This window comes from Panthera pardus, unplaced genomic scaffold (assembly GCF_024362965.1).
Source record: "Panthera pardus isolate Hobbes unplaced genomic scaffold, ASM2436296v1 HiC_scaffold_3, whole genome shotgun sequence".
In the NCBI taxonomy this organism is placed as follows: domain Eukaryota; kingdom Metazoa; phylum Chordata; class Mammalia; order Carnivora; family Felidae; genus Panthera; species Panthera pardus.
Genome location: NW_026526876.1, coordinates 58,369,157 through 58,396,914, shown reverse-complemented (window position 1 = coordinate 58,396,914; position 27,758 = coordinate 58,369,157). Strand labels below are relative to the sequence as shown.

The following is a 27,758-nucleotide window of genomic DNA, read 5'->3' as shown; positions in this document are numbered from 1 at the left end:
AACACTCTCCCTGCCTTCTTATCCAGGCACACATCAATCATCAACAGAACCACGGAAATATGGATCGAGCGTCTCCTGTGTGCACACTCTGGGGTGGGGAAGGGTGAGAGCACAGAGAGCCTGAGGCTCTAGGTAGACAGACAACCAGCAAGTCCTTCCGACCCACAACCTGCACCCTCCTACACAAACACCTATACACACACCCCCCCCTCCAGGTCTTAGCATGCTCTTCTCTCTGCTAGTGATCGTCCCTTCAGCACCTGGTGACCACATTAGACGCAATTTGCCGGGTTTAGCTCACATGTCACTTTCTCCAGCAGCCCTTGTCCCAAGCTCCTCATTCTCTCCTGTCACCTGGTGCCACTGGGTTTGGACTTCCCCACAGGGCATTCAGAAAGCGTGTTAGAATTCTGGCTGGCTCTAAAAAAAAAAATTAAAAAAAAAAAAAAAGGAGGGGAGCCTGGGTGGCTCAGTCGGTTAAGCGTCCAACTTCAGCTCAGGTCACGATCTCGCGGTCTGTAAGTTCGAGCCCCGCATCGGGCTCTGGGCTGATGGCTCAGAGCCTGGAGCCTGATTCAGATTCTGTGTCTCCCTCTCTCTGCCCCTCCCCCGTTCATGCTCTGTCTCAAAAATAAATAAACGTTAAAAAAAATTAAAAAAAAAAAAAAAGAATTCTGGCTGGCTCTGTGTCCTGGGGCCTCAGTTGTCCCACCCGTCAAGTGGAATAGTTACGTCAACCATAGTGTTTGTACAGAGCAAATGAAATCGTACACTGACCAGCTTGTACTGAATGTGAAACGAACACTATTACGAGCAGCATCCTAATTTCTGCATCCTTAGCACTGACCACAGGACTGACTATATAATTTGGGGCCAAATGCTAGTTTGGTGAGTGGATGGATGGATGGATGGAAGGATGGATGGTGTATAAATGGGGAGATCTTTGCCAGTCTTCTACGGCAGTTCGGGGTGGGAGTGAGGAACCAGGAAGGACTTTAAAAAACCAATCTTTATGATCCACATACCACAGATTGTCTAAGATGAGCCTCACAATGGGAAGATATGACAGCAGAACAAGGAAGTTGTTGTTCAGAGAGGTTAAGTCAGTGAAGCAGCGTCACACAGCAAACAAGAGTCAGGACTGGCAGTTTCCTTGATACCTGGAAGGAGGAGGGCTTGCTTCCGATTGGCTGTCCTCAATCTCAGACTGGAAACTCCTGAAGGGCAGGGCCTCTGTGGGGGCAGGGCTGCCCCTGGGGCAGTATAAACTGCTCTGCGGAGATATAGAGTAAAAGGAGAGAGGGGAGGCTGGGCTGGGGAGGGCGCTGTGGGTCTTGCCCCTCCGAGGCCAGCTGTGGGGCTTCCCAGACACCCTTCCTTCTCCAGCCTCTCCTGAGGCAGCCCTCTGCCCAGAAGGGGTTAACTCTGGGCTTAACTTCCTGAAAGAACCTGAGGCTTTTATTCCTTGATCTTGCCTGCTCCCTTTCTTTGAAAAGTCTTCCTGATCTTTACACCTCCTGCAAGTCCCTCCTCCTTACTCTCACCTCCTGGACTCCAAAAACAGTCCGATTGCCAGAGCGGGTCAATGGTTAACACTCAGCCGGCTTTATATAAACTTGCCCCGGCCGGCCGGCCGCTTACCCACTGCTGCGTTGCTCCTTCAGTTCCCTGGATCCCGGAGGCAGTGGCTTCAGCAGCCCTCGTGGGTCCACACCATGGCCACCTGCTGGCAGGGCCTGTGGGCCTATCGCTCCTACCTGATTGTGTTCTTGCTGCCTATTTTCCTGCTGCCTCTGCCCATCCTCGTCCCCACTAAGGTAAGGAGTTGCGGTTCTGGGCACAGACAAGCTCCAAAAGGGTGGGGGGAGGGCATTCCGGGCCAGAGCTGGGCATCCTTAGGACCAGATAGCTCACTCATCACCCCCTATCCTGTGAGTGAGACTATGACCTGAGGCTGAGGGTGACGAGAGCAAAGGGGGCTTTTGCTTGGCACTCAGTGTAGTAGCCCAATGTTAATTGCTCAGGTGCACTTGAAATCTACCACCTTGGGAGACAGGAAGCCACTTCCACAAAGAGGGTGCAGGTGGCAGCAGATGGGGTTATCTGCCTCCGGGGTGCTCCCCCAGCCCTGGACTGGGCTCAGTGGGGCGGGAGAGAGGGGAAGAAGGGGAGTAGGAGGAAGCTGGCCTCAGGCAGTTTGTGCCATTAAGGGTGTAAGTAGAAAGAGAAAGAGCTCACCTGGATCCCAAGGGCTAAGTCAGCTGAGGGAGAGGAGTGGGAACTGGACGGACAGGACCCAACCAGTGGGCCCGTAGACCCCATACCCTGGATGGCGGGAGAGGTGCCACAGGGTCCTGCTGCCCTCCACCAGGCAGCAGGAGCCATAACTTGGGCTCCCATTTATTGGAGCCCCCACCACATGCCCTGTCCCGTGCACCCAGTGACCCTTCCTCTCATCTTTCCGTGCCCCCCTCCCCGCCGCCACCGCCCTCCGGCTTCCCTTCCTCTCATCTTAAGAGGTGGGTCTGACTGTCCCATTTTACAGATGGGAAAAGTGAGGTTAAGTCACTTACCTGCATCCCAAGGCAGATCCTGGTTTCACGGAGCTGGGAGATTATACACTTTGAGGGCCGCCTTGTAAGGAAAAGTACATACAATTATAAATCTGAAATAATGGGGCTTTGGGAAGGGTCAGTTCAGGAGGGCCTTGAAGCTCAAGCTTCATAGCAGGTCACAGAGTTAGAAAGTGGCAGAGCTGGGGGTGTGGTCTAGCTAACTTCTCTCCACCCTGCTGCTTCCCAAAAGGCTCAGACAGAATCCAGCCTCTGGCCCCACCCCACAATCCCAGCACGGCCCATTGAGCTCTTTTGTTACGGATAGGGAAATCGAGGCAGGCTTTTTGTTCATGGTATTCCAAAGGGGTGAAGGACTGGGGATGTAGGGGCCCAGGAGTGGGCCCAGGACACTTGGTAAGTGATAAGGCCTGGCTGACCCTTGAGACAACTCTCATCTCAGGCCAAAGCCAGTGACATCTCTGTGCTGGGGACCCATCAGATGGGTTTTCAGACAGGTTAGGTCAAGTGTGCTAACCACAGGAGGAAGGACAAACAGGGACCATGATTCCCATTTTGCTCCCCAGGTAAGTACAGCCCAGAAAGACCCAGCAACTTGCCCAACGTCACACAGGGAAGCCTGAGTCAGAACTAGAAGCCAGGCCTCCTGGTGGGAGTGCTGTGTGTCAGAGCTCCCATCTTCTCTGTGCTGCTCCCAGCCCTGCTGCCCGCCTCGGCCTCACAGACTATGTCCTGACTCAGACGAACTGTTCCTGGTGCTATCTATGGGGCCCAGCCCCTCCACTGGGGCCCTGGATACCAGCTCCTCTCAAGGACTTTGCTCCCATAATTATCCTCTCTCTCTCCTGCCTCATCAATGTCTCCCTCTCTGCCTAAGCTCTGCCATTAGCATACAAACAGGCTACACTATCACCTTAAAAACCAAACCCTCCTTGAATCCTACATCCCCCTTCAAAGGCCTGCTTTTTCTGACTCTCACAGCAGGCCTCAAAGCCTGTCTGCACCACACCTGTCTTTCCTTAAGACAGCTCCAATCTCAGGGGCACCTGGGTGGCTCAGTTGGTTAAGCGTCTGATGCCTGGCTCAGGTCATGATCTCACGGTCTGTGAGTTCGAGCCCCGCGTTGGGCCCTGTGCTGACAGCTCAAAGCCTGGAGCCTGCTTCAGATTCTGTGTCTCCCTCTCTCTCTGCCCCTAACCCACTTATTCTCTCTCTCTCTTGCTCTCAAAAATAAATAAACATTAAAAAAAAAAAAAAGACAGCTCCAGTCTTCAAGACCCTACCTTCTAGAGGGTTCTCGAGGCCTGGCTTTGTTGACATCTCCTGGCTTTCCTCTCCCTTGGCCACTTTTCCTGTCTCCCTCCCTGTTCTCACTCTCCCCCTAGATGACCTTTTGCTGTTTCACTGGGGAGACAGCTCCCCAATCTGCAGCCCCAGCCCTAACCTCTAAGCCCTTATTACTCAACTAACATTGGACTCTTGCTCCTGAATCTTTTCTTTTAAACAGCATATGCTTTTACACATCCAAAGCAGAACCCTGATTGCTCATCTTTTCCAGCTGGCTCTTCCTGCAGCCTCACTCATCAAGAGTGGTTCGACTTCCTCTTTCGATGACATTCCTATTATTTTTTTTTTAAGGTTCTATTTTTAGCGGGACACCTGGGTGACTCAGTCGGTGAAGCCGCCAACTTCGGCTCAAGGCATGATCTCACAGATCATGAGGTCGAGCCCCACGTCGGGCTCCGTGCTGACAGCTCAGAGCCTGGAGCCTGCTTCAGACTCTGTGCCTCCCTCTCTCTCTGCCCCTCCCCACTCACACTCTGTCTCTCAAAAATGAATACACATTAAAAAATTTTTTTAATTTATTTTTAAGTAATCTCATATCCAACATGGGGCTCGAACGCACAACCCCAAGATCAAGAGTTGCATGCTTTACTGACTGAGCCATCCAGGTGCCCCTAGAGCCATCTCTGATTCCTCTTTTCCCTTCATTTCCACATGGCACCAGTGGGTCCTGTTGACTTGGTATCCACGAAATATTATTTTTTTGAGAGAGAGAGAGAGGAGGCACAAGTGAGCAAGGCGCAGAGAGAGAATCCTAGAAGGGGCAGAGAGAGAGAGAGAGAAGAGAGAGAGAGGCGGAGCTCACTGGAAGTGGGGCTCAAGCTCACCCAGTATGCGACTCAAACCCATGAACCATGAGATCACGACCTGAGCCGAAGTCAGATGCTTAACACTGAGCCACCCTAGTGCCCCTCCGTGAAACATTCTGAATGGAATCACCTGTCACTGCCTCCACGCCAGTCCAGGCCGCCATATCTCTCCTCTTCCTGTTCCTCCCCAGACCATTCTTTACCCAGCCACTCACTACCCTGTGTAAGCCCTTACACAGGCTTCCTGTCAAACTTGAAACAGAACCCAAACCTCTTAGGGTTTAGAGGGTAGACCCCATGGTCCCCAAACCCTCATATCCTCCCTCTCATTCACTCTTCTCCAGCCTCACCAGCTTTCTCTGGTCTCCTCAAATTGCTCATCTCCCCGCCTGGAATGTTCTTTCCCAGATGAGTGCTTCTCATTCCTTAGGTTTCAACCTAAATCCATGGCCTCAGAAAAAGCCGTCTCTGACTGCCGCCAGGTGTGCTCTATTACATAACCCCATTGTTTTATTTAAAGGGCTTTCACCATCTGAAATGATACATTTGTTTCTGATTTATTTATTTATTTAAAGTTTGTCCATCTTGAGAGAGAGAGCATGAGCAGGGGAGACAGAGAGAGAGAGAGAGAGAGAAGGAGACAGAGAGAGAATCCCAAGCAGGCTCTGCACTGGCAGCATGGAGCCTGATGCAGGGCTCGAACCCATGAACCACAGAATCGTGACTTGAGCTGAAACCAAGCATCAGACACTTAATCAACTGAGCCACCCAGTCACCCCTGATGTATTTGTTTCTTTTCTATTTATTCTCTGACTCCCTATCCTAGAATGTAGGCTCCGTGAGGGCAGGGACTTTGTCTTTTTTCCTTGCCCAATCCCCAGTAGCTGGCACATAGTAGGTGCTCAACAAATATCTGCCAAATGAAGGCATGAATGTGGGCCAAGAGGACTCTTGAGTCCCTGCCATCTGCAGTGAGTGTCCAAGCTTACCCCTGGCCCCTGAAGTGGGAGGGCGGAGCCCCAGACTAGGCTCAGACTGGTGTCTATATTATAAAAGTTGACATTTATGGAGTAGTTCTTATGTGTTCGTCTTTGTGCCAAGCACTTCAAAGCACTAATGCATTTATTTCTCGCAAAAACTTCTCAGTTACTGTGAGATTACTGCTATTATCTCATTTTACAGACATAAATTGAGGCCCAGGGTAGTCAAGTAATTTATCTAACACCCCAGCTACAGAAAGGCAAAGTCTAAACTGGAAGCTGGCCTTGGGGTCTCAGCCTGGGACTGTCCAGGGATACAGGGTGGTGGCCTCATTGTAAGTCACCTCTTAAGCCATCTACCCTCACAGCCAGCCAGCCATCGGCCAATCCTTCCACTCTGGTGTAGTCAGGGATGTCTGAGCGCCTGCTCTGTGCTAGGGGTTCCTGAGAAGGAACACAGGGTTCTGTCTCAAGTTGCTATCAGTGTAGAGGAACATGTGTTCACCCAGAGGTACAGCCAGAAGGCTGAGGAGCTCAGAGGAGGGAGGAGATTCTTCCAAATGAGTCAGGGGAGAATCCAAAGCAGGTCGCGTTTGAGTTGGGCCTTGAAGGCCGAGTGAGATTCCAACAGTCAGAGGCATCCGTAGAGGGCAGGCCAGGTGGAGACAACTGCGGGAGCAAAGGTGTGGGGGCTGGAACAGTGGGGTGTGTTCGAGGGGGAGCAACAGAATCCTTGAAATGCTCATCACCCTCTGGTGGGACGAGCAGATGCTCGTTCCAGAGCAAGACAGGTCAAATCCTTCAGTGACTTTTCCAAAAGGCAAAACATGGGTTATGAATGAATCCACTAGAAACTTCCTAGCCATAAGATCAGCCACCAGTGTGGGGACAGTGGGGCCTGGGGCTTCCTCACTGCTCCCCCAACCTTGTAATCAGACAGCAAAGAGGCCCTATCAGTGAGCCAGAAACCTTACGTCCATCCATTCATTCACGCGTTCATTCCCTCATTAGGGAACATGTACTATGTGGCAGGGACTGTTTAGACGGTGGGGGATGGGAAGGCGGGGGGGAAGACACACCAAAGCATCTATCGTCCTTGTTGCAAAAACTGTAACGGACAGGCTGCTCTGGATAAGGTGGTCAAGGAAGGCCTCCCGGGGCAATGATATTTACCCTAGGACCTGAATGGCAAGTAACAGGCCAGCCAAACACAGCTCTGGGTGAAGAGCTGTCCAGGCAGGGCACGCGGTGCAAAAGCCCAAGGCCACGGGTGAGCTTGGCAAGGTGGAGGGATAAACAAAGGCCAGTGTGGCATGGGGAACAGAGTGAGGACAAGGTGGTATAAACTCACTTAGAGAGGCAGGGGGAGGTCAGCCAATGTCGTCAGCCCTGAAAAGCCAGGAGAAAGGAGTGAAGATTTTTAGGGCCAAAACGCAGGTGCCTGGCCCTGCCCCGGGACCCGATGGGACCATCTGTAAAAACAGTCTCCCAGGGGCACAATGTTTGCCCGGACAGAGCTTAGCTGAAATCCAGATTGTATGTACAGGAAGAACAGAGGGCAGAATTTCTTCATCTGAATCAGCTGCACTCCTAGAATACACGAACAGTACGTTGTGTATATGCATGCGTGAGCTTTAAAATCTGTGGAATTAGGGGCACCTGGGTGGCTCAGTCAGTTGAGTGTCTGACTTCGGCTCAGGTCATGATCTCACAGTTCGTGAGTTCAAGCCCTGCGTCGGGCTCTGTGCTGACAGCTCAGAGCCTGGAGCCTTCTTCGGATTCTATGTCTCCCTCTCTCTCTGCCCTTCCCCTGCTCGTACTCTGCCTCTCTCTCTCTCTCTCTCTCAAAAATAAATAAAATATTAGAAAAAAAATTTTTTTAACCTGTGTAATTAAAACGCCCTTACTATAAGCTGTTCCTGAATCCCAGAGACAGAGCAGGACTCGGATGATTCACCCTAGGCATGAAGACCGTACAAGGAATTTGGACCTCAGTTCTGGGGCCCACCTCCATCTTCTGAGACTTCCTGGCTCTCGGTCAAGAAGGCAGAGTCCATGGAACAAAACAGGGTTTTGGGAGTCAGACGATGTGGGTCCAAATTCACTCTGTAGTATGAACAGCTGTTCACCTCACCAGCCCTCTCCCCCTAAGGGGCTTCCCTGAAGATAAAACGAAATAACCCGTGTACATAAAGTGCCCATTACCCAGGGCTCAATAACGGGTGGTTCTCTGCGTCTGCCCCTTGTCTGAATTCCTAGCCCCTGGAAGACACAACTAGCCCCCGGCACTTTCTTTCTTTCTTTGTCTCTCTATTTATTTATTTTTGAGAGAGAGAGAGACAGTGTGAGCAGAGGAGGGCAGAGAGAGAGGGAGACACAGAATCCGAAGCAGGCTCCAGGCTCTGAGCTGTCAGCACAGAGCCCGTCTCGGGGCTCGAACCCACAGACTGGGAGATCATGACCTGAGCCGAAGTCGGACACTTAACCGACTGAGCCACCCGGGCTCCCCTAGCCCCAGGCACTTCTTTTCCAGAGACGACTTCTGTCCAGAGACAGAAGGGGACTTCTGTCCCCTAGCCCCAGGCACTTCTTTTCCAGAGACGAGCTGTTGTCCTCATGAGGGGGCCTCAGTGTTCCCACCTATGAAGTAGGAGGGCGAGGTGCAGCTGGTCACCCCCACGAGAGCTGTGAGGTGTAATCCCAAATTGTGGCCACCAGCAGTGCTGGGACTAGTTGGAGACAGGTTTTCTGGTCTCTGAGAGGCCTGGGAGGAGGATTAGAAGGACCCAGCCTCCAAGGCCAGGGGAATCCCTGGAAGACATCTCCCCGGCTTGGACTTTTTGCCCAAATGACCAAATTATGTCCATGCCTATCAGCACCTGCTCGGTGAAGGTCAAGGGTGGGAAAGCAAGGTAGAACCTTAACCAGGACAGTTTCCAGCAGCAAGGCCTGGGGCTGTGGTGGGGATCAAACCCACGGAGTGTGGGAGTGCTTTGCTCATAGCACTCCTGCCTGCTGTTTTGCTCTTCTGTGGACTCAGGCGGACCTGGCCCCAGCCCAGACTGTGAGGTCAGGACTCTTCCCCCAACAGTTTGTCTTCTCTGACACTCAGAGCCCCATTGTTTCCCCTCGGCCTCTTAGAACAGAAGATGATGTAACAAACTCATTCCCATTATGGTGCAGAAATAAACAAAGATCTCCCAAGTGAGATCAGGCAAAGGATAGGAAGGGAGTCAGCCACCATCGCTTGCTTTTAGCAGAGCCTCAAAGGTGGGCGGGAGGTGGGAATGGTTTAGAGTGGAAAAGGGGAGGCTTCAGGTCCGCCCTGACTGGAGGCTGTTGGCAGGGGAAGCTGGACGGGGGTTGACAGACGCGGAGCGTCCCGTGTGATGGGTTAAGGATGTATATTTGGCTTTCACTGGCTGGTCCTGAGTTGGAAGTGGGGGTAGAGAGTGGGGACAAAGATGAGGGAAGCTGGCGGTCATTGAGCAAATCCAGACTGTTTGGGCCATTGTTGGAGACGTTGTGGTTGGGCTAGCCGGGCTGGTTGCTGCAGAGGTTTCAGGGCATATTTTTATATGTGGAGTGGCCATTGTCCGCTTTGTATATTCAGCGTCTCGAAAAGATTAGGCATGTAGCATGGACGGGCCTATTATTCCTGGAAAGAATATCACACGCCCCAGCCTACTCTGCACCTCCTTCCTCAACCCCCTTCAGCCTGTCTCCCCTCCTTGCGATCCCTGCCATGTATCTAGACACCCAGGGCGAGCACCGGAGAGTTTTCTCCGCCCACTTCTTCTGCCCAAGCCACGAACCATCACCCAAACCCTGTCTTCTCCTAATATCTCCGGAGTCCATCCTTTCCCTCTTATCTTCACTGCTATGACCTGAGCCCCCGCCATCTGCCCACTGGACACGCAGCACGGCCTCTTGGAGCCTCCTGGGACCTCCTGGACTCCCATCCTGTGTCTTCCAATTCATTTGCTGCAATATAGCAGGTGTAATCTCTCCATTTTACTTATTTTGTTAAAAATTTTTTTATTTATATTTATTTATATTTTTTTGAGAGAGAGGGTGTGCATGCATGAGCAAGGGCAGGGCGGAGAGAGAGGGAGAGAGAATCCCAAAGCTGGGCTCTATCCTGCCACTCTAGGATCATGACCTGAGCTGAAATCAAGAGTCGGACGCTCAACCGACAGCTGCTCAGGTGCCCTGCTCCCTGTTTTCATCTTTAGATGATTTATCTGTGTAGTTAGATGGCATACTGACATCGTACAAAATTCAGCAGTACCAAAGAGTGAAATGGAGAGGCCTTCAGCCCACTCTCTGCCCCAGTGCCCTTCCTGAGGGCAGTCTCAGTGGCCAACACGGTGTGCATCCTCCAGAGCAGGGACTCCTCATCCTTGGGAATCTGTGGGGAAAATTCAGGACGTCTGTGTACTTGGATAGAAAAAAAGAAACAAAACCTGTATTTTATCATCAATAACCTAAAGAAAATTTACTTCTGTCATGAATGTAGATAACAAATCACAGTAGTGTTTGTTTTTAACATTTATTTATTTAGAGAGAGAGAGAGAGACGGAGTGCAAGCTGGAGAGGGGGAGAGAGAGAGGGAGACACAGAATCCGAAACAGGCTCCAGGCTGTCAGCACAGAGCCCGACTCGGGGCTCGAACTCACCAACAGTGAGATCATGACCCAAGCCGAAGTCGGATGCTCAACCGACTGAGCCACCCAGATGCCCCACAAACCACAATAGTATTAACCATGTCTTTGACTTCGCCACCGGTAGAAATCACAGATATTTTCACATTGCACTACAGCTGTTGCAGGTACCTTGAAATATTGTTTGTTAATCGTGACTTTGCAATTACAGTAGCTGTTAGCCAGTGAAGGTCTTGTTAGCTAAGAAAGAGTAACATATGTCATTATCTAGCCCATCTTTCATATTGCAATCACTGTATTTCAATGCAGTTCGTTTCCTTTCTGATTCTATGCGTTTTATTTAACGGATTTAAAAACATTATTCTTTTATTTTTTAAGCTTATGTATTTATTTATTTTGAGAGAGAGAGTGAGAGCGAGAGAGCACACATGCAAACAGGAGAGGGGCAGAGAGAGAGGGAGAGAATCCCAAGCAGGCCCCACACTGTCAGCACAGACCCCGACATGGGGCTCGATCCCATGAACCGTGAGATCCTGAGCTGAAATCAAGAGTCAGATGCTTAACTGACTGAGCCACCCAGGCCCCCCTAAAAACATTATTCTGAGAAGGAGTTAGAAGACTTCATCAGGCTGCCAAGGAAAACTTGGTACAAAAAAATGGGCAAGAATTTCTGAATCAGAGATTTTCCCATGTATATACAAACACTTGTGCACATATTTTTAAAAATCACAAATGGTTGGGCCGCCTGGGTGGCTCAGTCGGTTAAGCATCCGACTTCAGCCCAGGTCATGATCCCACGCTTCGTAGGTTCGAGCCCCGTGTTGGGCTCTGTGCTGACAGCTCGGAGCCTGGAGCCTGCTTCAAATTCCCTCTCTCTCTCTCTCTCTCTCTCTCTCTCTCTGTCCCTCCCCTGCTTGTACTCTGTCTCTCAGTCTCCCAAGAATAAAGAAATATTTAAAAAAAAAATTTTTTTAATCACAAATGTTAGCATCAGCGTAACCTGACCATGTCACTCTCTCCTCTTAAAACCCTTTAAGGGGCCCACTTTTTACCCCTGTCTTCCAGATAAAGTCCTAGATCTCCCTCAAGGCAGACAAGGCCTTTTCCAAGCATTACACCCCTCCAAGAATGCACTGAAATCTTTTATGCCTCATTCTGTTCCCTCTCTGCTTACTCCCTCACCTCAACACCATTTGCCCACCCGCCCACCAAACTCCTATTCATCCCTCAGTACCCGTTCAGTGTCCCCTCTGAGAGCCTTCCTCAGCCCAGACAGATGGAGGCTCCGGGAAGGGGGCCCCTTCTCCTCTGGGATCCCACTCTGATCTCTCCTTTGCCATGGTGCTTGGCAGGTGAGCACCAGTGCCTCACCTCCCTCCCCAGACCCGGGAGTGCTCCCTGCCAGCGGCATCCCTACTTACCGGGGGCAGAGGGGCAGTGGGAGTGATCCGCTGTGTGCCAACCCATCCCCCCTCCCTGGGTTAACCTTCAATCAGCAGGAGGAGTCAGTTGTGATACCTCTGAGACTACAGGCACATTCGCTGCTGCCCAACAACCACGGGCTGCTCTATGCCCATGACGGGTAAAGGCCGTGATGCCCTCAGGTCCCACACCTTGCCCACACCCCGGGTCCAGAGTCTGCCCTGGATTCTCTGGAAGTTGCATCTCCATTTGTGCCTCGTGCATCCACCCTGGTTCCCCAGAAGCCCAGGAGCACGTTCATCTCCCAACGCCAACCCCACCGTCTGCTCACTGTCATCTGTGGTCCTTTATGACATATACCTATGCATTCACATCCTTTACCCTTACGATTGCCCAGCGAGGTAGGTGTTTCTTTTATTCCCATTTGCAGATAAGGAGATAAATGTGCGTACAGCTGGAAATGATCAATGTTGCTTGCAGAAAGAAAGAAAGAAAGAAAGAAAGAAAGAAAGAAAGAAAGAAAAGAAAGAAAGAAAAGACAAAGGCTGAGAGAGGTTAAGTAACTTGCCCAAGGACACAGCCATAAAGCTGGGCCTGGACACACAGATTTTCTGACCTCTGACCTGTGTTTCCCATTACAAAAGAAGCGAGCTGCCATTCTTGGGGTTTGGAAGCCCTCTGAGCCTTATCTCTTCTATCCACACCCATCTGTGGCCCCACGGGCCAGCCCACATGGGGGCACTTGGAGTCCCTGAAGGCCAAGGCCGGGCCTGACTCACGTCTGTATCCCTAGTGCCTAATATTCATTCTCCATATAGTGTGTGTGTGTCCTCCATATAGGTGCCTGGTGGGGTGGGCAGAAACAGACTCAGGCTTTGTACTCCCTAGAGAGTACAGTCTGATGAAAAGGTTGACGTTCATCAAGAAATTCATGAAACGAAGTGTTTCATTACAGACTGTGATGGGTGCTATGCAGGAGGTACAGGGGCCAGGTGTGTGAAAACGGGGACTATAACCAAGCCTGGAACCCTTGGAGGATTCTCTGAAAAAGGAATACTTGAGTTAAGCTCTCAAGAGTAAGTAGACATCAACTAGGCAAAGTGGGGAGGGAAGAGAGGAAATTATGTGCAAAGGCCCTGTGGCTGCAGGGAGGATGGAATATTTGAGGAACTGGAGGAGGGCCAGTGTGGCTGGAGTGGAGAAGGAGAGGCTCAAATCAGCCCCGAACTTCTCCTGAGAGCAGCCGGATACTCTGTAGGGACTTTGTGTGTGTGTGTGTGTGTGTGTGTAACTATGAATTTTATTTTGTGGACATCTACTGTGGCATGCATCTGTACAAACCTTTCAGACAGTGTGAAGGGATTTGAGCTGCTTTGAGGTGAGTGTGCCTGTGTTGCAGGATTGGGGTGAATTAAACAGACTTGTGACTCGAGATCACTCTGCCTGCAGCAGGGAGAAGAGATTTCAGGGGCAAGAGAGGAAGAGAGGCAAATGAGGAGGTCTTGTAGGAGTCTTGGTGATGGATGCTGGGGCTTGGGCCAGGATGGTGGCCGAGAGCTGGAGAGAAGTCAGTGGGTACACTTGAGGCATAGAACCAGCAGGACTGTAGAGCCGGAGTGGAGAGGGGATCTGTCGAATGAGTGCCTGATGAAGGGTTTCCCCCCGAGGGGCTCCTGGTAGCAGCGACTCCCCAGAGGTTGAAGAGAACGGGGATCCAAATGGGATGCTTCCTGGGGCAGGTGTTGGGGTGATGCAAGCAGGAAAGGAGGGCTTCACGCCCAGGCCAGCACCAGCCAACGAGCCAGGGGCGAGAGACGCGGAGGTGAAAAGCCTCACTCCCCGTCCTTGGGAGCCCATAGACGGATACTGAGAGAGGAGCAAATCCTCAGCCAAGGAACAGATCTGGGGAACCCCTCCCCTACTGGTCTGCGCAAGGTAGTGACTGAGGCAGGAAAAAGCACTTGCTGCCAGAAACAAACTCTTCCCTGGTGGTATCTGAGCTCCAGGAGGGCCACCTTGGACAGCAACACCTGCTGTGACTATGACAAAGGCATGCACAGTGCTTGCCGCAGCCTGAGGAGCTGCCGGTGGCCAGAGCGTCCCGGTCCCATGCCACAGGTGGCCATCTGAGCTTGGCCAGCCCAGGTTCCTTCCTCACCTCTCAGTGCCACCGCCCCGCGGAGATGAGAGGAGGAAAAGAGAGAGAACATATGCAGAGCGCCCACCCGACCTCCCCACCCTCCGTCAGTTCCTCACTCTGGCTCCCACCGCATTGCTGGGACTAGTAGAGACCCCTGCTCCCGCCCAGAGAGTAATTCCACACAGAGATGGACCTAGAAGTTTGGAAAACTCCCAAGGAGATTCAGGGAAGCCCCAATGGTTGCTGCTAGGTAAATTTTTTGTTCTTTGCCTTAGGGTGGGGATGTAACTGGATCCCAGGTGTGCAAGAGCACCCGGCTCCGGGGCTGCAAACAGACCAGGTTGGGTGACTCGCTGCTGGCAAAATCCAAAGGCAGAGGGACAGGGGCGCCTGGGCGGCTCAACCGGTTAAGCGTCGGACTTGGCCTCAGGTCGTGATCTTGCAGTTCGTGAATTCAAGCCCCGTGTCAGGCTCTGTGCTGACAGCTTGGAGCCTGGAGCCTGTTTCGGGTTCTGTGTCTCCCTCTCTCTCTCTCTCTCTCTCTCTCTCTCTCTCTCTCTGCCCCTCCCCTGCTCACACTCTGTCTGTCTCAAAAAATAAATAAACATTAAAAAAAAAAACCCACAAAACACAGAGGCAGAGGGATGAGTGCAGGTGAAACAAGAAAGGAATTAATTTCAGTGAGGCCACCACCCGGAAGACAGTGGACTAACATCTCAAAGACTGTCTCCTCCAGGTGCTGAAAATACTTCCAGGTTTATATAAGGAAAATGTGGGACAAAGGTCGGTGGGTATGTTCGGGTGGGCAGGGAAGGTCAGGTCAATCACTTTCTTGGGGTCAATCACATGAGGTCTTGCTGGTGTCAGGGCTTTCCTTGTTGCTGGGCGGGGCGGGGCGGGGGGCAGTTTTGGTCTTCATCACGGGATGCTTTGCCACTTAAGTCTTTTGCCTGAGCTAAGAGATACGCTGGAAAAAATAATTTCATCAGTTAGAAAGTACAGATTGAGGTCAAAATGGAGGAGGCTGAAAACCTCTCTCAGGGATTCTAACCCATTTCTGAGTTATGAATACCTTTGGCTATCTAGTAAACACTACGTACTCTTCTCAGAATATTGCTTTAAAATGCGCAAAATAGGGGCGCCTGGGTGGCTCAGTCGGTTAAACATCTGACTCTTGACTTCAGCTCAGGTCATGGTCTCATGGTTCGTGGGTTCGAGCCCCACCTCCAGCTCTGTGCTGACAGTGCTGAGACTGCTTGGGATTCTCTCTCTCCCTCTCTCTGCCCCTTCCCCACTCGTGTTGTCTGTCTCTCTCAAAATAAACAAATAGAAGCTTTAAGAAATAAAGTGAAATGCACAAAATAAAACGTATAGGATTATAAAGGAAACCAATTACGTTGGAATACGGTAATGAAAACATGAAAAAACATCACAATTCAGAAATATAGGTGATTATTAATGCATTAAGCTTCTAGTGTTGGTGTAACGACTATAATTTCAAAACCAGTGATGGATATAAACACTCTTTTGAGATAACAGCAACAAGCGATCTGTGCACGTATCCGATGGCTGGCAGCCACGATCGGGCCTGTGACAAAATCACCAATCACCGTGGCTTTGCCGCCTACGTTTGGAACTTAGATGTTAGCGCAAAGATGAAATACCTTTCCTTCAAATTCCTTGGGACTCCATGCCCCAGTTAAGAATCCTATGACCCAGGAAGAACAGGTCAGCAAATTATGCCACATCCAGACAAGGCTGCCCATAAGGGTAAGATGGAGACACAGGGCCAGGGCCACCAGGGCCACAGAAGGCTTCTGGAGAGAACTTTGAAACTGGTTTGGGGTTTGATCCAGAGACAGATAGACGTGTGAGGAGGAGGAGGGGGAGGAGGGGAAGAGATGTAAAGGGTTAAGGGAGCCAGAGACTGAACACGCTGGAGCGTGGTGGGCAGGGCTTCACTATTAACAACTCTTTGCGGTCTCAGAAGAGAAGGAACTTGCCTGGAGCTTGATGACAGGAAGTGGCAGGCCCCCAGGAAGATAGTTCTCTCTCTCTCTTTTTTTTTTTAATGTTTACTTATTTTTGAGAGGGGGGGCGGGGGAGGGCAGAGAGACAAGGAGAGAGAGAGAATCCCAGGTGGGCTCTGCGCTGTCCACGTAGACCCCAACACAGGACTCGAACTCATGAACCTTGAGAATGTGACCTGAGCCGAAACCAAGAGTCAGATGTTCAGTTGACTGAGCCACCCAGGCGCCCCTGGAAGATAGTTGTTTGAATTCAGAGCCCCAGATCACCCCCATACACCCCACTAGTCACAGTGAACCTGAGGCTGGGGGACACCCTGTGACTGTGAGGGACCGAGCTCAGGGTAGAAGGCAAAGCTGAGGCTCAAGACCCAGATGGCCTGGCTTCTTCACTTGCTAGCGTGTGACGCTGAGACGTTTACTTCGTTTATTTGTGCCTTCGTTTCTTCATCTGTGGAATGGGAACAAGAGTCATTACCTCCCAGAGCAACTAAACTCGACAATCCTCTGAAGCATGGAGGGCGCGGAGCCTGGCACGCAGTAGTCCTGGGGATGCTTCTGCTGTCGTTAGCAGCACTTTCTTCTTGCATCAGCAGTGATCATCTACCCCAGCCCCCTCCTTGTCTCTGGCCAGAGAATTCCCAGGGGGCTGGGGGAGGGGGGACACCAGGGTCCAGAGGGACTGGCCTGCCCTTAGCCCCAGGGGAGGATGAGTAACCTCCCCTGTAATCCTTGCAAGTGAGAAAGTGCTTGAGGAACAGCAGCTTCAGCAAAACAGGCCTCCTGGGGTGGGGGGGGGGCAGGTCTCTGGGCGAAGGTCAAGGTGGCCCCACCCCTGGGCCCCAAGAGTTCATGTCCAGGGTGAGGAGAGATGGTGGAAATTTCATGATGAGAAAGTGAGCCTGGCATCACCTGGCCCTGCAGCTGCGTGCTGTTCCAGTCGAGGGGTGCCCTCTCCCTGGGACACTGGGGAAACGCTCTTGGAATCCTGCAACCTAGATACTTTGCCTGGGTCTTCCCTGCTCTGCTCCGCCCCAGCTCTGTGACCTTGAAGAGCCACTTACCTTCTCAAGTTCCTCTGTAACCTGGGACCACCACACCCACCTTAATGGCTGTTTGAGTTTCTTGTAACCACAGGTAGGAAAACACCCAGCTCCTAAGAGTTGCTCAATAAACAGCAGCTTCCTCTTCCCCCTGGCTACCGCCAGGGACCCTTCCCAAACTTAGGGTGCTAAGGGCATGAGGTACTAAGGGGTGAGGACGGCCTGCACCAGGTGGAGAAAACAAGAGGGCCAGGGACAGCTGAGACAGGTCAGAGAGGAGGGGCCTCCCAGCCCACTGTCCCAGCACACAGCTCCTTGCTTCTGAACACAGCCCCTTGCCTCCACCCACAGAGCCAACTGGTGCCCCGGGGGAGCCTTGGATGTGCACACCTGCTCCCCTGGAGGCTTCCATGTCACTGGGGCCCCAGGACGCCGGGGCCGACTCTCTGACTTCCATTTCTGCTCCAGGTCCCCTCCCACGTCTGAGGCCAGCCCCCTCTAGACCTGGGGGCCCTGTCAGAGAAAGGAGAGCCTCTGGTACCCAAAGGTTTGCAAAACCGTGTCTCAGGGTTTACCCCTCCCACCATCTCCCTGCACAACTCGGGGATGGGGGAACCTTTCACGTCTTCTATAAATGTGAATGGCACCCCCTGGAAATGTGCGATGCAGTGGTCAGGCCAGGCTTGCTCCCACTATTCCAAAACTTCCCAGTGATTCAGTCTTTCAGAAAAAACTTGCTCTGAAGCCTGCTGGGGGTTCTGAGCTCCAAGCACCTAGATGCGGCAAAATGGAGTCTGTCCTCACGGAGCTCACCTTCTGGGAGAGGGAACAAAAATGCATTACATCGTCATACAAATATATTCTTACAGGCTCTGACAAAGCCAGGGAAGGCCGAGGTGCCAGGCTGGAGTCCACACTGGCCAGGCCCCGGGTCTTTTCTAGATGAGCCCCATCTCCTCCGGGGGATCCTCACTTTGGCCCACCGCAGTGCCCTCGGGCTGAGTGGGGCTTGATACCCAAATCTAGACTCTCCATTATGGCTGGATCATAATGCCTAGCCTCCTCAAGGTCAAAGACAAGGTGGTGAGTGCCTTGCTTTGTTTTTTATTTCCGTTTTGAAATGGGACTTAGACTCTGTTATCAATGACTGTGGGTTTCACACGCTCTCACTCCGCTGTTACAAATGGCCTGTTTTCTCTGGGGGCAGGAGTGACGTGGCTCCGGGACACAGGCCTGCCCCAGCAACAGCTCTGCCACCCCTCTCCCGCCCACAGGAAGCCTACTGTGCCTACTCCATCATCCTCATGGCGCTCTTCTGGTGCACCGAGGCTCTGCCCCTGGCTGTCACCGCCCTCTTCCCCATCATCCTGTACCCCATGATGGGCATAATGGATGCCTCCGAGGTAAGCCTCCCCCCTTTCCCAAGAGGAAAGGCTCCTGGTATGGAGGGGGTCTGCTCTAAAACACTGGTGAAGGAAGAAGACTCCTCACAGGCAGGGCACACGGAAGAGGGGTCCTCGCCTCTGCTTGGCAGGTCAGGGAGCACTAAAGGAGGAGTCAGCTAGAAGACGCAGGGGAGCAGGGGGGGCGTGCGTTCTAGAAGTGCATGGTTGGTGTTGAGAGCTAATTCAAAGTGGACCAGGTGTAGGCCAGGGAGGTGGAAAGGCCTGGTGACCCAGGAAAAGGGGCCTTGAAAGTCTGCTAAAGAACTTGTATTTTCTGGGTTCGGTGACCCTGAAACATGAGCGTGTGTCAGGATCACGCTCGGGGCTGGTTGAAACAGATTGCTGGGCCCTACCCCCCAGAGTTTCTGATTCAGTGGATCTGGGGCAGGGCCTGAGCATTTCGTTCCTCGCAAGCTCCAGGTTGGTGATGATGCCAGCTTATGGACCACAATTTGAGAACCACTGCCGTAGTTTCCAGAATCCACACTAAATTCTCTAGCTCCTAGTCAATGGCTTGAAACATGACTGGGATCAGGCTAGATTACCTCGCACTTGTTCCTGAGGGGAGAAAGAAGGAGTTTGGCAGGAAGAGAGGAACCTGGTTAATATTAAATGGAAGATGATCCAAAGACCATTTCCATTTGGTTCCGAGAGCCCAGAGACCAACCCCTGTTTGTGGGAATGTCAGTGACTGTAGCTTCTGCCCAGGGGCACAGGGGCACAGGGGGAGACCCCTTCCTGCCTCTCAGCTGTCCCTGCCTGCCAGGTGTGCATCGAGTACTTTAAGGACACCAACATCCTGTTCGTCGGGGGGTTGCTCGTGGCCATCGCTGTGGAGCACTGGAATCTGCACAAACGCATTGCCCTCCGCGTGCTCCTCATCATCGGGGTGCGGCCTGCCCTGTGAGTGCTCACCAACCAGGACTGGGAAACCTGGAGCGGGTGGTGTTCTGGGTATCCAGTCCCCGCAGGGACACTGGAATACCAGCCAGTGTGTCCGTCTGTCTGTCCCTAGGCTGCTGTTGGGCTTCATGTTGGTCACGGCCTTCCTGTCCATGTGGATCAGCAACACAGCCACCACGGCCATGATGGTGCCCATCGCACATGCTGTTCTGGAACAGCTGTACAAGACGCCCACAGGCAAGGATGTAGAGGAGGGCAGCGACAACCCCACCTTTGAGCTCCAGGAACCAAGTCCCCAGAAGGACGTGACCAAGCTTGGTGAGAAGGATGAGGCTCGACCCTGCCCCGCCCCCACCCCCGGCCCTTGGGGAGGGTCTGAGATGATGTCCACGACAGGGGTGGTCATCTTGGAGCCCCCAGGGAGACAAAAGGGAGGCAAGATGTACAGTGACCAACTTGTCCTGGTTTGCCCAAGACTGTCTTAGTTTTAAAACAAAAAGTCCCACGGGGCACCCGGGTGTCTCAGTCGGTTGAGTGTCCACCTCTTGATTTCGGCTCAGGTCATGAGCTCAGGGTCATGGGATCTCACACCGAGTCAGGATCCACTGTGCGTGGAGCCTGTTTGGGATTCTCTCTCTTCCTCTCTCTCTCCCCCTCCCCTGCTCACAGGGATTCTCTCTCTTCCTCTCTCTCTCTCAAAATAAATAATAAACATTTTTAAAAAATAAAATCTTTTTTTTTTTTAATTTTTTTTTTTTAACGTTTATTTACTTTTTGAGACAGAGAGAGACAGAGCATGAACAGGGGAGGGGCAGAGAGAGAGAGGGAGACATAGAATCTGAAACAGGCTCTAGGCTCTGAGCTGTCAGCACAGAGCCCGATGCGGGGCTCGAACCCACGGACCGTGAGATCATGACCTGAGCTGAAGTCGGACGCTCAACCGACCAAGCCACCCAGGCGCCCCAAAAAATAAAATCATAAAAAATGTTTTGAAGTCCCATGTTCTGGGACGCCCGGCTGGCTCAGTCGGTTAAGCATACAACTTCGGCTCAGGTCATGATCTCACAGTTCACGGGCTCGAGCCTCGAGTCGGGCTCTGTACTGGCAGCTCAGAGCCTGGAGCCTGTTTCGGATTCTGTTGTCTCCCTCCCTCTGCCCCTTCCCCCACTCATCCTGTGTCTCTCTCTGTCTCTCAAACATGAATAAACGTAAAAAAAAAAAAGTCCCATGTTCTAAGAATCCCTTCAGTCCTGGGCAAACCAAGATGCTGGATCACCCTGGGAGGCAGGGAGCCAGAGTCTGGGTGGGCCATCAGGGATCCAGGCTCCGTTCGTCCTGTTTGAATAGTCCTCTTCCATTCTCTGTGTCTCCATCTCCCTCTGTCAAGAGAGAGTGTGGGCCAGATGGTGTCTGAGGACCCACCCGGCCTGAGCCTCCCTTGCAGACCTGGACGCACCCCTGCCCGCTCCCCTCACCCGGGGGGATGGGTCTCAGCTGTCCACTGACAAGGCCCCCCGAGGCTGCGGAACACTCCGGCCATGCTCCCCAGAGGTGGCCCTGCGCCCACCCCCCACTGAAGCTCTCCCTCGTTCCCAGATAATGGGCAGGTCCACCCTGTCCCGCCTGCTTCTTCAGAGCCGAAGGCACAGAAGGACAGGCAGCGGGTCCGCTTTAGCCAGGGCATGAGCCTGTGTGTGTGCTACTCGGCCAGCATCGGGGGCATCGCCACGCTCACCGGCACCACCCCCAACCTGGTGCTGCAAGGCCAGGTCAACTCGTGAGTGACTGGGGCTGGGGGGTGGGGCACCTGCCCTTCCCCAGGGAGGCCGCTGGGGCCGGCCGGTCAGCGGGCAGGGTCACACAGCAGCCCGTATCCCCCTTCAGGCTCTTCCCCGAAAACGGCAACGTGGTGAACTTCGCCTCCTGGTTCGGCTTTGCCTTCCCCACCATGGTCATCTTGCTGCTGCTTGCCTGGCTGTGGCTGCAGGTGCTCTTCCTGGGGTTCAAGTAAGTGGTGGACTGAACGAAAGAAGCCCGGGCGCCCGCCCTTACCCTCTGGGAGCTTCCCGTTGGGTAACCAGGTGGCTGGCCACTGTGACAGAGGATATAATGCCCTCCCAAGGCCTATGTACCTAGCATCCCCATTTGAGGGGCTTACTGGATGGAGAGTATGACCCCATTTAGCAGATGAGCAAACGGAGGCTCGAGGGGCGGTATTCAACTAGATTTGTCCATGCTGACATTGAAAACCAGGTCTCCCGATGCCCAGGCCAGATCCATCCCATAAGGCTCCACCGTCCTTTGGTAAATGCTTGAGTGCACCGTGAACACGGCCACTTACAAAAGCATTTGTTGCGGTCTACTTACATCTGGCCCCGTATTAGGCACGGAGAATGCTAGAGGACATTAGGCACGGGCCCTGTCCTTGGAGCTCACCATCCAATGGGTGATGGTATGGCAGGGGCCGTGACAGAAGGAAGTCCGGGGGCTGCAGGAACACGGCCCAGGATAGTGGAGATGCCAGAAGGCCCCCGGAAGACATGCTGACCGAAGTGAGTCTTGTAGAACTAGAAGCCAGCCAGGTGGAGAATGGGGTGAAGACATTCCAGGCAGCAGGAACAGCTTGTGCATAGGTACAGAGGCAAGAAAGACCATGTGTTTGGGAAAACTCTAGTTTTGTTTGGTTGAAACGTAAAGAGCAAAACGGAATATTAGGAGTTGAAGCTGGAGAAGCAGGCAGGGGAAGATTATGGAGGATCCTGTGTGCCACATAAACGGTTTGGACCTTGCCCTTGAGGCCAAGAGTAGTAAATAGGCTTTATTCTTACTTCCAACCCTGGGTTACTGGTAGTGACTAGAAGTCTGAGTTGAAAATCTTGTGAGACCTTGGGGCACCTGCGTGGCCCAGTCGGTTGAGCGTCCGACTTCAGGTTGGCTCAGGTCATGATCTCGCAGTTCCCCGGTTTGAGCTTTCGAGCCCCACATCAGGCTCACTGTTGTCAGCCTGTCAGCACAGAGCCCGCTTCAGATCCTCCGTCCTCCTCTCTCTGCCCCCCAACTTGTGATCTCCCCCAGATAAATAAATATTTTTTAAAAAGAAAAGAAAAGAAAACCTTGTGAATGTGAGACCTTGCTAGAGCTCAGTTGGAATTGAGTCTGGGATTGACTGGTGATGTCTGCTACGAGTACAGGCTAGGAGTAGTGATATGAATGGTATTGTGGTATGAGTTGTTATTTGCCCTTCCTGTCCAGGTGGTGGTGGGGAGGGAGGGAAGTAAGGGGGGGGGGGGACATTGAACGTTTTTTGGTTTTTTTTTTTAATGTTTATTTGTTTTTGAGAGAGAGAAAAACAGAATGCAAGCAGGGGAGGGGCAGAGAGAGAGGGCGACACAGAATCCCAAGCAGGCTCTAGGCTCCGAGTTCTCAGCACAGAGCCCAGGGTGGGGCTCGAACTCACACACCACGAGATCATGACCCGAGCTGACGTCGAATGCTTAACACCCAGGCTCCCGACACATTGAAAGTTTTTAAGTATTGCTGCTGTCCTTTGGAAAATTCGCTTGGGCAGGTGCAAGGAGGCTGGGTTGAGGCTGGGCACTGGTACAAGGCGAGGTGTAGTCAAAGAGACCAGCATATGCAAGGCACCACAGGGGATTCAAAGATGTGTGAATTGTGGTCTTTGCCATTGAGGAACGCACAGTCCCTCGGGGAGTTGAGATTTGCCCAAGAGAAAAGTTAGAAATAAACCTGAGTGAAGCAAGGGGCACACAGGAGTGAGTGGCAGCCTCTGTGCCTCTAAGAGTGATGTTGGTGGGGCTCAGCCTGGCAGGAGTTGGATGCCCAGAAGCAGGTAGGAGAGGGAGGGGAGGGTTTCCCGAAAGGCTGTTGGAAGAGGGGAGGGTGATCTGGAGTCAGAAGGAACCGTGGGGTCCAGGCCTCTAGATCCACCTCACTCGGAGCAAAGGACGGCTTAGCACAAGAGAATTTCTGGAGGGACAGGGAGTCAATGGGGCAGATGGAGAGACCTGTCCCTGGAGCCCCAGCCTTGCCTCTGCTAAGAACCGTGACGCCCTGAGAGTCTTCTACTCTTCTTCCAGAACCTTGGGTGGGTCCAAGGCCTTCGTATGGCAACACTGAGGTGGTCTTGGCAGTATAACACAGGCACTCAGAACCCCTTGCTTCCCCTGCCTGGTGCGGGGCCCTCAAGAACTGCCCCCCCCCCCGCCCCCTGCCTGCAGCTTCCTGAAGAACTTTGGCTTTGGCGGACACCAGCGGGAGCAAGAGCAGGCAGCCTTCCACATCATCCAAACAGAACACAAGCTACTGGGCCCCATGAGCTTTGCAGAGAAGGCTGTCTCTGTCCTCTTTGTCATCTTGGTGGTGCTATGGTTCACGCGGGAGCCTGGCTTTTTCCTTGGCTGGGGCAACCTGGCTTTTCCCGACAAGGATGGGAAAAGGTGAGCATTCTGGGGGAGACAGGGAATCCTTCTGGGGCTCACCTCCTGGTGCCGACCAGGAGGTAACACAGTGGAGAGGACGCGTCAAGAGGACTTGGCACATCTGTGGGAGGGGGCTCCTCTCCACCGCCTTTCCACCCGATGACCCTGAACAGACCTGAGCCACTAAGCCTGCCCTGCTTGCCCTGCCCACAGCATGGCGTCCGATGGGACAGTGGCCATCTTCATTGGCATAATTATGTTCTTGGTGCCCTCCAAGATCCCAGGGCTGACTCAAGATCCAGGTAAGAACCTGGACTGGGGCAGGGAAGGGGCTCTGGGCAGCCTCTGCCTTCTGTCATGAAATGTGCCTTCAACCACACTTGACAGGAGTGGTAAAAGCCCAGAGAAGTGGGGATGAGTTGCCAAGGGTGCAGGAGCTCAGGGGCAAAGTAAGGATGTTGCCGAACTGAGGGTCCCTCTCCCACGTGCATTAAACTCAGATAGGGACCCAGAGAGAGACCCAAGTGGAGGGGAGGGAAAACCTGTTGGCCCTTGGTGACCCATCCTCCTCTGCCTGGGAAATAGACAAACCAGGGAGGCTGAAGGCCCCTCCTGCCCTCCTCAACTGGAAGACAGTGAATGAGAAGATGCCCTGGAATATCGTCTTCCTTCTGGGTGGTGGCTTTGCCCTGGCCAAGGGCAGTGAGGTGAGAAACACCTGCCCTCCCCCCAGACTGTTTGAGGGAGACCCTGGCACAGGGAAAGAGGTGCCCTGCTTCTATCCCACACGGGGGAGACCTGATCCCCACTAAGGAGCCTCCTCGTGGGCAGAGTCTTTGCAGCAGCTGGAGCGACAGGTCAGAGCCCCGGCTAAGAGAGGGGGCGGAAACACAAGCCACAGGCACCTCTTCCTGTTCAGGTTCTCAAAGCCAAAGGGAAGGCAGCCTTCTCTGCAAGGCAGGGACTGTTCTCAGCAACCACCAGACAGAGGATGCAATAGCTTTAGCACCAGGGAGTAGCGAGCATTGGGTGGACACAGTTGACCCACTGGGGCCACCAGGGGGCGCCATGATCACACCCAGCCAGGCTTTGGGGATCAGGCTCTCATTCATTCCCCAGAGCCTCCATCCAAGAGGGAAATCCCTGAACCTGCGCCCCTGGGCCTCAGTGTTCTGGCTAAGCTCGTTCAGTGCGCAGACAGGAGGCAGCTTCCCCAGGTCGGAGAGTGGTGCCAGGGACTCCTGGATCTCAGGTTGTTAGTTCAAGGGGCCAAGCACTGTGCTGGGGGCTGGGTGGGCAGCATTGTAGGAGATAAAGTCCCAGCTCCCTGGGACTCACAGTCTGGTATTACAGATGTGGACAGGGAAAGACCTTGGAGCCCTTATGACTCTGTGGACTGTCCCCATTCTTCTGTCAGCCTCTTGCCCAGCCTTTATAGCAAGGGCCCTTCCCCCTTCTCTCTCCTGCCAACCTGCTGGGCTGGAGGAGGCAGGGAGAGGGCTGAAGATGGCCGGGGAGCTCCTAAGAGAGGTTGGGAGAGCAGGAGTAAGTGGAGTTAAAGGTCTTTCCTCCCACCAGGCCCCCGGTTTCCTAAGAAGACCCTTTGGCCCCCTCTCCTAGCTTCTCATCTGACCCTTCTCCCTACATCCAAATGTTCTTCAAAATCACTTTGAGGGCACCTCCTGGTTCTGCCCGGGTTTTACCTTCCTTCCCAAGCTGCCCTGACTCTGAAGACTCTAGAGAGGTCTCTCTAGAGAACCTCAACCTCTCACACAGAGAACCTCTCCTCTGCCACAGAAATCAGGACTGTCCGAGTGGCTGGGGGACAAGCTGACCCCGCTACAGAATGTGCCACCTCCCGCCATTGCCTTCATCCTCTGCCTGCTGATTGCCACCTTCACTGAGTGCACCAGCAACGTGGCCACCACCACACTTTTCCTGCCCATTCTGGCCTCCATGGTGAGCTGGTCCTGCAGACACACTTCCTCCAGGCAGCCCTCCTGCCCACCCCACCCCACCCAGGGGCCCCACCTGCGGGTTGGAGTGACCTGTCTGCACCTCCTCTCATTTCCGGAAGAAGACCCCTGAGCGGCCGCCCTTCCCCAGACTTTTCAGCTACCTCGGGCCACAAGGCCCTGTGGCCCCTGACTCACTCCATCCCTGGTGACGTTACCCCTTGAGTATCCTGATGGGCCTCACTGGTGGCCTCGCCCACCTCCCGGGCCCAGCCCCTGTTCTGGTCAGTCCTGAGGTGACAGGTTGAAATTACTCCCTGGAGCGTCCCCAGCCCCTTCCTCCCCTGGCGCGTTCCCGCAGCCTTTGATGACACCCCAGAGCCCCTTTGAGATCCGTTTTATGGGCCCCTCCCCTCACCACGCCCCGCTGGGCAGGGCCGCACACTCATCCCCTCCAGAGAGGTCAAGGGGCCCTTCCCAGGTCACCAGTGCCTTCTGGCAGAAGTGGTGGGGTTCATGGCCAGAGTCTATGTTTTTGGGGGGCGGGGAAGATTGTCCCCCAGAGGGAGGAAGGGGGAGAATTGGGGGCCACGTCTTCCTCTCTGGGATGAGGACTGGGATCAGTTCTGTCCACTGTCTCCCCGTCCAGGCCCAGGCCATCTGCCTCCACCCTCTCTATGTCATGCTCCCCTGCACGCTGTCTGCCTCCCTGGCCTTCATGCTGCCTGTGGCCACCCCACCCAACGCCATAGTCTTCTCTTTCGGAGGCCTCAAAGTGTCTGATATGGTGAGTAGCAGTGGGACCTGAGTGCTTCAGTGCTCCTTTCTGCTCTGTCCTCCCTTCTTGGTGGACCACAAAGAAGCCTAAAGCCACTGAGATTCTCAGCGTTAAGAGCAAAGCCTGTGCAGGCTGGGGGACAGCAGGAGGGTTGTGCCATGATCCCCAGCTGGAGCATCTTCAGACCCTGCCAACCACGCGAGAGGGAGAGGAGGGGGTGAGGAATTTAGGGAAGGCTCCCAGGTGCTAGGGCACCTGTACCCGGGGAGAAGGGCTCGAACGAAGCCCAAGGCCCTGAATGCTCAGGAAGGGCTTCCTTTTCCCTTCTTAGCACCGGGATTAAAGCAAGAGGGAGGGGGCGCTGCCTGGTGCTGCGGGTCAGACCCACAGGCAGACTTCCGGGGAGAGTGTTGTGGTAAGAGAGCTCTTGAGCACCCGTGAACACCAAGGGCTGGGTACTGGCCCGGCTCAGCAACGGGTCGCTCAGACTGGCTCTCCTCGCACCAGGCCCGAACGGGATTCCTGCTCAACATCATCGGAGTGCTGGTCATCACGCTGGCCATCAACAGCTGGAGCTTCCCCATCTTCAGCCTGTACACCTTCCCCTCCTGGGCCTACTCCAACACCACAGCCAACTGCATGGTCAACCAGGCAAACACCACAACACCTCGCCCCTAGACCAGGGTATCACCTGGCCAAGACCAGGAAGACCCACCTGTTTTCATTCCTCTGAGCCAGGACGGGACACCGGGGCTCCAGGCCAAGCCCTGAGAGAAAAGCATATATATACAGAACCTCGCGTGTGTCTGTAAGGAAGGGATGGGAGTGCTCTGCCCTGTGTACCTGAGGATAATGTGTATATGTATATATGGATGGATGTGAGTGTGTATGTGAGGATGGTGTGTCACGTGAGGATGCCTGAGAGGGGGTCTCTTGTGTGTGCACACGATCCTCGGTGTGTATGTTTCGCAGTGTGTGCACGTGTGAGCTCACAGACCATGCGACCTGCCCTCTCTAGCACTCCGGGTCCTTGTCTCCCCTGCTGGGTGGGTGCCCAGACCCCTTTGCACTGTATTTATTGAAACTTGGGGTTGGGGCAGCCTGGGGAGCGGCATCTACCAGCAGTTGCCATGGCAACAGCCTCTGGGACCAGCCCGGCCACTGAGGTCTCCCCAGCATCTCGGGTTTGGGGGGAGGGTTGGAATATTAGCCCCATTAAAGTCTTTTTCGGTAGAA

The 27,758-nt window shown here is 53.5% G+C and overlaps 1 protein-coding gene and 1 long non-coding RNA gene across 2 annotated transcripts; one reads left to right on the top strand and one right to left on the bottom strand.

Annotated features, from left to right (window-relative positions):
- Positions 1-84: 84 nt before the first annotated feature.
- On the bottom strand, positions 85-2,723 carry LOC109251860 (uncharacterized). The gene is made up of 3 exons (XR_002073738.2): positions 2,574-2,723; positions 1,026-1,160; positions 85-420 (listed from the first exon to the last, which is right to left on the bottom strand). It is a non-coding gene; the product is annotated as an uncharacterized LOC109251860 (long non-coding RNA).
- SLC13A2 (solute carrier family 13 member 2) lies at positions 1,424-27,758 on the top strand. Its single transcript, XM_019423804.2, has 12 exons — positions 1,424-1,817; positions 18,277-18,405; positions 19,214-19,350; positions 19,463-19,668; positions 20,947-21,127; positions 21,235-21,357; positions 23,589-23,807; positions 24,003-24,091; positions 24,375-24,496; positions 25,587-25,748; positions 26,394-26,531; positions 27,030-27,758. Exons 1-12 carry the CDS (start codon positions 1,716-1,718, stop codon positions 27,198-27,200), a joined length of 1,779 nt encoding a protein of 592 aa, XP_019279349.1. The 5' UTR covers positions 1,424-1,715; the 3' UTR covers positions 27,201-27,758.

What these genes read in the sequence shown, in the direction of transcription:
- SLC13A2 (XM_019423804.2), top strand. Translation starts at nt 1,716, where the DNA reads ATGGCCACCTGCTGGCAGGGCCTGTGGGCCTATCGCTCCTACCTGATT. An exon ending in CTGCAAGGCCAGGTCAACTC is followed by an intron (nt 21,128 to 21,234) that starts GTGAGTGACTGG and finishes ATCCCCCTTCAG; the next exon opens with GCTCTTCCCCGAAAACGGCA. An exon ending in TGCCCATTCTGGCCTCCATG is followed by an intron (nt 25,749 to 26,393) that starts GTGAGCTGGTCC and finishes CTCCCCGTCCAG; the next exon opens with GCCCAGGCCATCTGCCTCCA.